Source organism: Sceloporus occidentalis, unplaced genomic scaffold (genome assembly GCF_023333645.1).
Source record: "Sceloporus occidentalis isolate IW3139 unplaced genomic scaffold, rSceOcc1.0.p SCAF_52, whole genome shotgun sequence".
NCBI classification, from domain to species: domain Eukaryota; kingdom Metazoa; phylum Chordata; class Lepidosauria; order Squamata; family Phrynosomatidae; genus Sceloporus; species Sceloporus occidentalis.
The window spans coordinates 4,513,741-4,527,061 of record NW_028317032.1 but is presented as its reverse complement, the minus strand read 5'-3'; the positions used below and the strand labels follow the sequence as shown (position 1 = coordinate 4,527,061).

The 13,321-nt window shown below is 37.7% G+C and overlaps 1 protein-coding gene across 1 annotated transcript in view; it reads left to right on the top strand.

Annotated features, from left to right (window-relative positions):
* The window catches only part of LOC149288350 (phosphatidate phosphatase LPIN1-like), a 28,219-nt gene extending 15,665 nt beyond the window's left edge, over nucleotides 1–12,554 (top strand). The window contains 11 exon segments of the mRNA XM_089491826.1: nucleotides 576–669; nucleotides 2,130–2,199; nucleotides 5,161–5,253; nucleotides 6,644–6,711; nucleotides 7,410–7,551; nucleotides 8,796–8,944; nucleotides 9,236–9,322; nucleotides 9,705–9,857; nucleotides 10,418–10,532; nucleotides 10,893–10,996; nucleotides 12,395–12,554. Coding sequence (XP_089347952.1) covers nucleotides 576–669; nucleotides 2,130–2,199; nucleotides 5,161–5,253; nucleotides 6,644–6,711; nucleotides 7,410–7,551; nucleotides 8,796–8,944; nucleotides 9,236–9,322; nucleotides 9,705–9,857; nucleotides 10,418–10,532; nucleotides 10,893–10,996; nucleotides 12,395–12,554 — 1,235 coding nt within the window.
* The last annotated feature ends 767 nt before the right edge of the window (nucleotides 12,555–13,321 follow it).

Here is a 13,321-nt window from a genome sequence, read left to right as displayed (position 1 = left end):
CGGAGCATGTGTCCACCCAATGGTTGGTTGGAAACCTAATACCCTTTATTGCCACCTCCTTACAAGCTACTATTACATTGGTGTGCCACTTGCCATTAACTATGGTTTAACCGGTTTGTGGATGAGTGAAACTGTAAAGGACTTTATTCACTAACACAGGCAGTTAGAATAATGCACATCACTTAAAATCATATATATACATTTTTTTTTTTTTCATCGTAAAGCACATTTACTACGAGAAGTGTGTTGGTTTTATTTACTACGTCCCTGAACATGGAATTGGGTTCGTAATTAAAGTGATGTTGAGTTCATGTGTCCGTGAATGATGAGAAAAGAATGTTTATAACACAAGGCAGTTCTGTGTCTGTCTGTTTTTTTGACTGGAAACCGAGAAGTGAATAATTAACCGGAACACATCTAGAATTCCAGTGTGCATAGAATCTTTTTTTTTAAATCAGAAGCCAGGGCGTTCCCTCCAGCATCTCTGCTGATTTATAGTTTGTTTATTTGGTTCGGAAAACAGACCTTTCATTTCTGATTCGTTTGATGTTTTGTTTTGTTTTTCCCCCCAACAGAGCAGTTTTTAGAACAAGTGGTAACTTACCAGCAGTTTGTGGAAAACCCTGCAATTATTGATGACCCAAACCTTGTTATAAAAATTGGAAACAAGTAAGTACTGCCTTCGTTTGGTGCATTCTGTTTTATTTCATTTTGTTCCAATAACCTGGAGGCGGCCATTGTTATCGGTCATGTGATATTCCGGGCGACTCTTCCTGCTCAGACACCTCCCTGAGCTGATTCTTTACAGCAACCCTGCTAATCTGATGACTAAAGCACATTGACCACTTTTTCCAAGTCTTGCATCATAATTGCTCGTCCCCATTAATTTATCCACCCTATATTCTTAAGTTATTGATTGATTCTGGTAGCCAATATTTGAGGGTGGGCAGAAGGAAGAAAATATCAGAACAGGAAATGTAATTGGATAACGCTGCTAGTAAATAACTCCAGAACAATGAAACTGCAGAAAAAAGCACAAGCTGCAGTTTAATTGATGTTTTTTGTAACTATAAAAGCTGTGATGGTTACAGTTCTGCTTAACGGCTGACATTTTATTGTCCACCAAAAGGCAGCAATATAAGGTTTTACTATTTCTAAAGTAATAGTGGTTAAAAAAAAATAAAAATTATGATAAGTCAAATTGATAAGTCAAATTGTTATGTTACATACTACTTATGTCCTGTCTACCCATTGTATGGCGCTATATACAACAATAAAAAAAAAATAAAAAAAAAATAAATCTATTTTCTGGTGTAATTGAGACCTGGATTTAGAAATAATGTAATTATTAAAGTTATTACAATAGAAGAAAACCTGGCGTGTGTATTCCCTATTAAAAAGCTTGTTAAAGGAGAACTCCCACTTTTTTTTTTTTTCTCTCTCTAGTATCAGAGTCCATAAAATATTGTTTTTAATAGAATTCTGGCTTGTACATAATATAATGTTGCCAGGCAGCTGTATATTAGCCATTTGTATGGCTGTTATCTTAAATCAATCTACTAGACAAACACGCTGACCTTTTCATACGACACGAGGTAAACGGTTAAATAATTCAGTCATAATCACCCAGAGGGGCCATCTGGGTAATGAGTCTATGGAGGAGCGGACTTCATTAGCATTGCCATAAAGCATCAGCTCAGTGTGGTGATTGACCAGGGAAAGTCACCTAAAATATCACATGACTGACAATAATGGCAGTCTGCAGATTAAATCAAGGGTTTATCAAATATAGAAATCTTTTAATTTTTGTATTTTATTTTAAGCAGACACGTTAAGAAATGGGGCTGCTTCCCCCGAAATGTTTGGACAGTTTGTAATATGCAATTATAAAAATTTGATGGCAAATGTGTACCAAATAATAACGGGAATGTGTGGTATATTTTTTTTTTTACTCATCACTGGAAATGAATCACAATTATTTTGCTCGTAGTGCGTCTAGAATTAAAAAAAATGATGTCGGCACCTGTTCTAAAGCAGGATTAATGCTAAATAATGTCCTTTAGTAATGCCCTGGAAAATACACTTAATTTATAAATATATTTTTACTAATAAACGTGTTTATTCCGCAGGTACTTCAACTGGCCAACAGCAGCGCCTCTCCTCTTGGCCATGCAGGCTTTTCAGAAACCCCTGCCTAAGGTAGGCCAGAGTATTATTAGCAGAGAACTCTGTTTATTGCCCCACGCTTGTTACGTGTTTGTCTTGTGACGTTGGTGATTTAGACACTGCATTCACTTTGTGTTTCTGTTATTGACATATCAGACCTCATTTCCAGAATGTATAACTTTTTCCGAATATTGTGCATTTTTACCTAATTGTGGAATTCTTCTAAAACACAAATGATAAATTAAATTATTTTTTAGTAGCCAATGCATTGAACCATCTAGAAAGAGAAAGAAAGAAAGAGAGAAAAAAAGCATACTAAAACCATACTTGCCTTTTAGCGATTCAGCTCCCACGGCACATAAGCAGTTAACAAGCACCAAGCCCTTAAGCTTGCATACAAGTTTAGCTAAGCGTAACTCCAGAAAATGCTGTTTTTTTAATTAAAAGTCATCTGAGCAGATTTAACTTGCCCCCACCCACGAAAAAACTTGTTATTTAACGCAGATTGGAAAGTTTGTGTTTAGTAGTTTATGTAGAACTGGCCCAGCTCATAATTTTAAAAAATTAAAAAAGGTGTCATTATTGCAATAGTTACATTCAAACTCCTTTTTTTATTTAATTTCTCCCTTTTTATATCGTGAAAGCAAAGTCTTTCGTCACCTCATTGCCTGTTGAAGTCATCGTATCTATCCACATACCGTAACCGAATTGAAATAAGACAGTTTTCACAAACTACTAACACTTGGCAAGCTGTATATATAAAAAAAAATAAAAAAAAATGCTGACTTCAATAGACTTTTATTACAAATGCAATCAAATCAATCAAGACACGGTCTTAACACTGTGTGTATATGTGTCCGTGTGTGTATGTATGTTTAGATTCCTCTGCAGTGTGCTCTGTGCTGTGTCTCCTATAAAGGTTGGCTTGCCAAAGGGTTAATGCCGACCAACCCATTCCATTGGTTGCTATGGCAATAAGATCACTTTTAAAATGTTACACTGAATTTATTTAATTCGATTTTTGAAACCAGGGTGGTCAGTCTACATCCCTCCTATTAACATCATATAGCAAACTACTGGTGGACGTATCTGAGGAGCCATGTAACTACGACTGCTAAAATCTACTGGCGCTTAACCTTTGTTATAGTATTGATTCATCTCTACACTAGATAATATTTAGTGAGTTGCTACTGGCTACCCATTATTGGTATAATATATAATAAACATAACCGAGCGTCTCCCGTTGTCAGATGCTGGTTGCGCAGCAACATTTTCTATCAGGACGTGTTTTATTTATCCGAAGAATAATAACGCATGAATCATGTAATGATCGCATTATTATAGTCTGGAATAGATCTTTTTTTTTACTTTTAGTGAGAGGGTGGTGGTGATTAAGTTAAACAGATTCCCAGTAGAAGGGGTAGAGCAGGCATGTCCAAAGTCCGGCCTGAGGGCCAATTGCCACCCGCGTTCCGGACTGATAAGGCCCCACAGATAAGTTGCCCGAATATAGATCTGTTTTTTTGATATTAAAGGCAGAGTGATTTAACACCTGTTTAGATTTGTCATCCAAGTCACAAAATTGAAAAGTATGCCGTTTTCAATAAACTCTGCATAAAATAGTTAATTTGCATTTAATTTTAACGGTTCAAAGAATGTCAGGCAAAATGGTCGGCCCTCGCACACGTTCACTTCATCAAATCTGGCACTCTTCGAAAAAAGTTTGGACATGCCTGGGGTAGAGGCTAATACAGGAAGGGAATTTAAATCTAAGATGAGACCAAAGGCTGAAAAATTGACACCATTAGGACCATCTAGTCATTCTCATACCTCGGAACTTCTGGCCTCTGCAAGAGACGGCCATGACTGCCCGTTGACGATGGTGGGTGGTCCCACTGACATGGGTGGGCGGTCCTGCTGACGTTGCAGGAAACTCCCCCATTTGAAGGAGAAATGGGCAGGGAGTGGGGTGTTGAGCCGGAGAAGCAGTGCTTCCCCCGGAGTTCTCCAGGCCAAATGCGGAGAATTCCCAGATCTGGTCATTCTATGGTTCTATCAGCTAATCTGGAGAGCTGGGAAATGCATTTTACGAAGCCACATGTATCGCATCCACTGCTTACTTATATACCTTGTTAAACATCCTCAAAACGGGGGACGTTTTGGGTATTATACGCGCTATTTAAAAGGAGTTTGGTATTGTAGTTTCCCTTGAAGGCAGACGCTATCTGCTGCATACAGTATAATAAGTTTGTTTGTATTCTCATCCCACTTTTGTCTCCTGGCCATGATCATCCACACTAAATCATGAGCTAGAAAACAAGTAAACCTGGGTTCCTGAATTTAAAGCGCTAAAGATTTAGTTTTTTGCCGGCGGAAGTTTGATTCATATTATAACATATTCTGGGTCAACCACGTTCCAAAGCTGCAAGAATATAATTGCACCTAGTGATATAATAATAATAATAATTAATAATTATAATAAGCAAAACGGCTTAATAGGGAGATTAATATCTACAAATATATAACACATATATCTAAACCATAAATAATATATAAAATATGTGCAATATTAATACATTTGTGTTTTTTCATTCATATCATTATTCCAGCTGATTTATAAGAATGTAAAAAATACCGGTATATATTAGAATTCATGGCCACAGACATCTGGTATGCATTTCCATGTAACTGTAAATACTAACACGTTTTTTCTTTTGTTTTTTTTTCCCCCTCTATAAATGTTTCAAGCACTCTTGCTTTGATTACGTCTGGGCTGTTCTAGATTCCATTAGATGTTGTCTTTTGAATCTCTGTGGCCAGCCAAAAGTATGCATGGTTCTCATTCACGTGCTTGCCTGCCATTACTTTTTCTTAAACATGCTAGTTTCTTTTTCAGCTATTATTTATTTAATTTAGAAACTTATTTTTGCTTCCCCCCCCCCCCTTTTTTTTTTTTTGTTTTGTTATGTGTTGGTCACCATGCATGTAACGCAGGTAACTGTGGATACGCTCATGAGAGACAAGATGCCCAAAAAGGGAGGAAGATGGTGGTTTTCATGGCGCGGAAGGAACACCAATATTAAGGTGGTGAGTGTCTGATTTTCAAAAACTCATCTTTTTGTGCTTTTTTTATTTTATAATGTCTTTAAAATATATAAACATGGAAGGAATTACAGGCTAATCTAGCAAAGAGTGCCATAAAGTGAGGCATAAAAGCAACATCCAAGGAAATTGATAGAGGATACTTTTTAGTAGCCAATCCAATGAGCCATTTGAAATCATACTTTTGGGAGAGAGAAAAACACGGACACTAAACCCATACTTGCCTTTAAGCGATTTAACTCCCAGGGCAGATAGACAAGTAACAAGCTCGCGTACAAGTCTAGTTAAGCGTAACTCAAGCAAATGCTCTTTAATTAATGTGTAACGCTCGTCTTGGCAGATTTAAGTAAACCCCCCCCCCAAAAAAAGTTACACAAGGAAAAAAAACCTTGTTTGCACACTCATACATTACCATTAAAACGTTAGGGGCCACTCAGCTGTTGTCATGGAAAACAAGGACATTTCTAGCTGTAACAGATTTGCAAAAAGGTTTTCTAACCATTAATTGGCCTTTTTAAACTTGGATCAGCGAACACAACGTGCCATTGGAGCACAGGAGTGATGGGAGTGATAAAGGGCCATTGGAACACGGGGGTGATAACGGGCCGTTGGAACACGGGGGTGATGGGGGTGATGACGGGCCGTTGGAACACGGGGGTGATGGGAGTGATAAAGGGCCATTGGAACATGGGGGTGATGGGAATGATAAAGGGCCATTGGAACACGGGGGTGATGGGAATGATAAAGGGCCATTGGAACATGGGGGTGATGGGAATGATAAAGGGCCATTTGAACACAGGAGTGATGGGAGTGATAAGGGCCTCTGTACCCCTATGAAGATATTCTATAAAAAAATCATCTGTTTCCAGCTACAATAGTCATTTACATTAACCCCGTCTGCGCTGGATTTCTGATCCATTTCATGTTATTTTAATGGACAAAGTTAGTTTTTCTTTCAAAAACAAGGACTTAGTGACCCTAAACTTTAAATAAAAATGTATTCTCTATGGGTATATAGGTGGATAGCCATATAAATTAGCTTTACAGTATAACATTGTAGATAATTTTTTATGTGAGAAAAAGTTTACTATTTTTTCAATTATATTTCACATTTTCTTTTCCAATAGTTTATATTCATTTAACTCAATTCTGCTTTCCCGTTTTCCGGTGAAATTGATTTACCTACAGTTTCCAAATACAGAACTATTTTTTAATTTCCTTTGTAAATTTACGATAGCTGTTTTAGAGATCTGTTTGGGACTATAAAGTCCTGGACATCTGGAATCTGCGTGTAGATGAATGCTCAGGCGTGCAACAGTGGTTCATGCATTTCCTTTACCGTGTAAGAACTTGGCCTGACATCTTGTTTTATTAGGAGGCTAAGCCAGAAGAAGGATTGAACGGGAACGGAGAACAAGCAGCTGTGACAGGCATTGAAAACAGGTAATCCGCATTCAATATAAATCCGGGACTTTGTTAAAAAATCTAAATAAAACCCAATTTCAGAGACCATTTATCCCCAAAACAAGGTCAATTCCAACATCTTGTTGGTTATCGTGGATAACCATTCTCCTTTTCATCAATAAATTTATTTATTTTATTTTTTGGGAGGAGGTTATACCTTGCACCTACTCTTTCAAGCACCTTTTACATTCTTTTTGGGTTGGGTAATGCTAAATGATTTCAAAAGGAAAAAAAAAATAAAAAATTTCTGTGCGTTAGTTCTCTTCTCCTCGCCCTTCAACCCACTGACAAAAATCAGCAACTCAATAGGGCAGCGGTATCGTAATACCAGAATAAAACCCTGCAGCCAGTTCCATTTCCCAATGCTTCTGTGATCTAGAAGTACATTTAATTAAGTGTTCGATACCGTCTGATTTCTACCTAAACATAGGCATGTTTAACCACCGGTTAGGAGCTCGGCTTCCATTCATAGAAAATGATGTATTCTAATGGTTGGATATGTGTATGAATGAAGCATTGAAGACCAGATTGTTCATTGATGACTTGAGAGGCGGTAGCCTCCCTAGAGATATGGTATTTTAAAGATGATCAATGAATGCACTTGGTGATTCACTGCTAATGTATTTTTAGAATCGCACATTTATTTCCAGTTGAGCGAATAATTATTTATTTTTTAGAATAAAGGATGAGTCGTCTTCAAGTGATGAAGACCCCAGGGCAGCCAAACAAAACATAGGCTCTTTACAGTCAATCCAGACTCTCCTCTCTTCGTCCGGCATAACGTATAAAAAGACGCTGCGTCTCAGCTCCGACCAGTTGGTGAGTTACAGACCTACGACCTCGTACTAGGGCAGATAATCGAGAAGACGCAGAAGAGATGGGCTCCGACCTTTAATAATGTTTCATTTAAACAGTCTTCGTCGTAAAGCATCTTCTTCTCACCTTGGTGATTTTAAGTGTTACTATGACGCAAGCCTAAAGCCAATAATAATAATATGTAAGGACAGAGTAAATTGGATATAATATATTTATAAAGTCAATAGTGCATCGGGTGTATCTTCAAAACAGTTGCCCTTCCGTGTTTATTTACAGACTAATTTAAGATATACAAAAAAATGAATTAGGATAATTAATCCGGATACAGCATGTACACTTTAACAGCGGGAGACGGGGGGACTGCTGCTTTGAAAGGCTTGCAGAATCTAAAATCTAATTGGGATGATGTCAAATGAAAATGCATTAGGAATATCCATTAGACATATTGGTGTGTAACACAGACATCATCAATTAGGCATGTACTTCAAAACAAGACAAAAAAGTGTTTGTGCAGAATGGAGACCTAGAGGATACGTCTGACGATGGATAAAAAATAAAACTCAAAAAAAAGACAAATGGAATACAAGAAGATATACATTGTTTAAAATGCCATTCTCCACAAGATGTAGAGCTACAAAATGTTTTTTTTTTTTAATTGCAAATTGGTTTTTGGAAGTGGTCACATTGTTACACATGTAATTAATATTTAGCTACTTGGAAACAGTGACTGCGTGCCCCTCAATGGTTGATACTTGGGCTTTAACATAAAGCACACTGAGCTTTAGCTATGTACAGGGTTTACTTTATGGGCAAATAAATCTTAATTTGCTTATAATTGATGAGTCATTGGGGGGGTATATATATATTATATATTATTAAGGTTAATTGCGGTTGCCTGTATGTGTGTGTGTGTGTGTGTGTGTGTATATATGTATATGTATATATATGTATGTGTATATATATATGTATGTGTATATATATATATATATATATATATATATATATATATATATATATATATATATATATATATATATATATATATATTACAGGCAACCGCAATTAACCTTAATCTGTAATTGTAGTGTCATCCTAACTATCCAGGTATCTGTTGTCCTCCTTAGTGCTACTAAATCTGCTGGTTGTCCGTAAATAAAGTGTGATGTAGTTTTTAGTCCACCATCCTACATCAGAATCGTATTGGCCCTTGGTTAGTAGGCTAATGTATTTTTTTTTCTGATTTATAGAAAAGCCTTAAACTGAAGAGTGGCCCCAACGATGTTGTATTCAGTGTCACAACTCAATATCAGGGCACCTGCCGTTGTGAAGGCACCATTTACCTGTGGAACTGGGATGATAAAATCGTTATTTCTGATATCGATGGGACCATCACCAGGTGAGTTATGTTGGAACGGTGCTTCATCAGAGCCGTTCAGTATGTGCACACTATTATAATATGTAGGGGGGTCTTCAGTCTGGACTATAGCTTCTTCCGTTTAAATGAACAGAACTCTAAAGTTCTTGTGACTATACATATTTTTCTATGTTGGCCATCTTTTCTTGAACTAATGTGGCTCTAGGCAATTGTCTTAAACAGAGCATAAACGCTGTAAAATGTTTGCTTGTAATAAAATATATATTTTCTGCAGCTTACTTATATACATTTTTTTTAATTTTTTTTTTTCAGATCTGACACATTGGGTCATATTTTGCCAACACTTGGGAAAGACTGGACTCACCAAGGAATTGCAAAGTTGTATCACAAAGTTAGCCAGTGAGTATCTTGTGGTTCTGCAGCTCATGATTTCAGTGTAAGGAAACGCAAGAAGCTCTTAAAGGGTTCCTTGTTTAACTCGGCCAACAACTACAGTCAACAGGAATGTCCTTATAGAACGTTGTGGGTATAGTCCTCTAATTCATTACGGCCATTGTTGTCCTATATTGCACGTTAGAGGCTCTGGGTATCATTTGCAGTCGTGTATTTGGTGACCGCAAAAGGACCAGTTATGTTTAGCCCTAAAGTTTATGGCTAAAAATGCCCCGTGTGAATGTATTTATTTATTTTATTTTAAAGCTCTCTCTCCTGAAATATGTGTTGTCTTTTCGATTAACATGTTTTTTTATTTTTTTTTTTGTTTTTTTTTTCCTTTTATTAGAAATGGCTATAAGTTCTTGTATTGTTCAGCCCGTGCTATTGGAATGGCAGACATGACGAGAGGATATCTCCATTGGGTGAATGAGCGAGGGACAGTGCTACCTCAGGGACCCGTTCTTCTAAGTCCCAGTAGTTTGTTTTCGGCCTTGCACAGGTATGTCCGCGCCTGCGTCACTAAAGTACCAAAACTAAACCGGGATTCCCTTACAGACGTTTAATATTAATCAAAATATGGGTAGAAGAAACGGCCCTCTTCTTAACGACAGCAAAATGTAGACCACGCTTACGGTTTTGAATGGAATTTTCTAACTTTACATCAAAATGTAAAGCCGCTCTTCCATCCACTTTACTGAATATAACACTTTTGGAACTGAATCATTCCTAATGCTGCTTTTCAACCATAGTTTCTGCTATGGCCACTAGGACACTACATTACAGCCCATTTAACCCTATGGGTGCCAAAAGGCTAGCAATACCGCTTAACCGGATAACGCGCAGACGCGGCAGGCTGCCTCGCTCTCCAAGCTAATGGACAATTTTTTTTGTTGTTGAAAGAAGGAAAAAGGTCATTCATTCATTATGCATAAATGTTTTCATGCATTTTAAAAAAGTGTTTACGAAGCATTGCCACGGAATGCACATTAAAGCTTTGTACCCTTTTTTTCTTTTTCTTTTCTTTTTTTTTTTTTTATTTATTATTATTATTATTAACAGGGAAGTGATAGAAAAAAAACCTGAAAAGTTCAAGATCGAGTGCCTGACCGACATCAAAAACCTCTTCCTCCCCAATCTGGAGCCTTTTTATGCTGCTTTTGGAAACCGTGCCACCGTAAGTTACTGGATCATTTAAAAAAAAGTCTCTTTTTAAGTTAAAATAACCAAAATGGGGAAGCAATGAAAACGTTATCTAGTTTGCATATAAACTAGAAAGAATCTTACATATACTCAATAATTTAACTCTTCAAGGGAAGGAACTGATTACATGGCATTGCTCTTCACACAATAAGCCATGAAATCGACACCGACATGTTTTAGTTTACTTTTTTGGCATAATGATTTTTTTTATGAAGTTACTTCTATATGGTATGGTTGTGCACAATATTTATGTTGACAATTAATTTTAAGCAGACCGCATATTTTATTACCCTCGTTGAAAATGCATAACAAATGTCTTTTATAATCCACACAGGATGTTTGTTCGTATAAGCAAGTGGGGGTTTCCTTAAACAGAATATTTACAGTCAACCCCAAAGGAGAGCTGATTCAGGAGCATGCAAAGACGAACATCTCCTCGTGAGTAATGGTCTTGTTACTACGTTTATTACTCAAACGATCCTCTCTAATAAATCCAGGCAAGTGCTAGCAATAAAGCGCGCGAGAGATGAACAAGCCTCCCCGCTGACTCTTAGCTGCGTTATATAGCGTTAATGTGTTTGGTCGCTTTGTAAGCGTTCCCGCTAGCTGTTTGGAACAAGCAGGATTGATGTGAGGCTCTAAGACTGAAATACTTTGATCGGAACGAGTAGTTAAAGCTCCCGATCGTAAACCCGTGGCATGTTCGTAAATTTGGCGAGCAGGACACAGCGAGTAGTTCATCATACAACAATTCGGACCCCCAGCAACAAAAGGGCCCCTCTTAACCTCTTTGGTTCTATAAGTCCACGTTTTTGTGTCATGCCCCCCTTTATGTGCAGCTCGAATGATACAATACACCGGATGTTCCTATTCAGGTAAGATCGCTATTGTTTCCTTGCATGATAGATGTTGGCAGACAATTCCGTGCGTAGGTTGAGAACAGCCATAAACCCTGAGCGTTGTAGGACACAGAATAAAGTCATGCAAAAAAACCTTCAAAAAGCACTCCATTTCCAAAAAAGTTTCAAGAAAATATTTACCACGGAGGAAATCGGAAGATTCTCTCGTTCCTTTGTTCTGACTTTTCCTCCATGGTTTCTGTATTTTGGTGCAATTTTCCATCATGCGTGCGCGAGTGCAGAGACACAGAGAAACTCTGCTGTGAAACTCATTGGTCCGCCAGCTCCTTGTTAAGACCTGTTCTCAATCCATTAAAGAAATGTATGTATCAATAGATCCTTATATCGAGATTAAGACATTTTACTGATACACTCTAGTGACATCCACAACGGCATTCTGGATAACCTAGCTCTTCAACGATTTCAAGAGAAGAAAAATGGATGCAGCCATATTAGTCCAAGAGAAAATGTGGTCTTTCCATCCTTTTCTGTGTTGGCCCAATAAAAAGTTATCAAGTCATGTAAAGCTACATACACTTTCACAACCTCCAGATGGAATCAAGAAGAGACCTCTGAGGTCCCAAGGGTTTAGGGAGCTTTACTTTTTTTCTTTAAAATAACTGCTCAAAAATGGTGATTTGCTTTGAAAGTCCACTAATATTGCCTCCAAATATTTTTTTACCATGCTGTGCTACATCAGAGCAGAGCCTGTAGAGATGCCATTAATTCAGGCAAACAATTTTCTTCTTTTAACGCGCACGTCGATAACCGTGTAGTGCACTCTAAATTGTCCATTTGCTCCGAGTTCGGAGGTGTGCTTGATGTGCTTTGCTAAAACCCGTATCTATTTATGTGTTTAATCCGATCAGCCCGGGAAATGGATTTGCGCTGATAAATGGCTCGTCGGACACTGACCGTACGCATTTTATTGTTTCAGCTACGTCCGACTCTGCGAGGTGGTGGATCACATTTTCCCTCTTCTGAAGAGAAGCCATTCGTCAGACTTCCCCTGCTCGGATACGTACAGTCAGTTCACGTACTGGAGAGAGCCTTTGCCCCCATTTGAAAACCAAGACATTCATCCTCCAGCGTCTTAAGAATGACTGAATAGTGCATAAGGTTTTGTGTATTAACCCCCACGGTACAAGGAGGGTGTAGAAAGCGATGCAGAACATCCATATGCAATGCTCTAGGAGGCACTTAGGAGGAAGGGTCACAGCATTTAATAATCCCCCATTGTCTGGGGGGCTGCTGAAATGATTTTGTCAGGAATAATTTGGATGGGATTTCCCGTTTCCGGGAGGCTGGTATAGAATTGTGTTCTTCAGAGAAACCGTATTGATTGACGTCTGAGCTTCCTATACACACGGTTAGGATTGTCTACCTGCTACGTAATAGAATGCCTATCTCCTGCGTTTATCTATGTCCCCGGAGCCTTTCTTGGGTTCAGTTTGCATCTGATGGCAAAGTCAGGGTTCCGGAACTCTGTGCGGCTAACGGAGGATTTCTGAATTTAAAATAAAACAGGGAGTGGAGTAGATATTGTTTTCTAATATATAATATATATATATATATATATATATATATATATATATATATATATATATATATATATATATATATATTTTTTTTTTTTTAGTTTTTGACGGGTGGACAATATTTGTGCTATCAGGCAGCTTAATGCTTTCCAAAGTGGGGATGTTAGGAAATACCCTTACCCTTGAAACAACTTTTTTTTTTTTAGGTAAATAGGAAAAGTTACAATGTTTGTTTCACTGTCTATTTATAGAGGAGTCAAGGCTAATCACTTTACAGTTTTATGTCTTTGGAAATGATGTTGCCTGATCTAGAACACGTGGCCCTA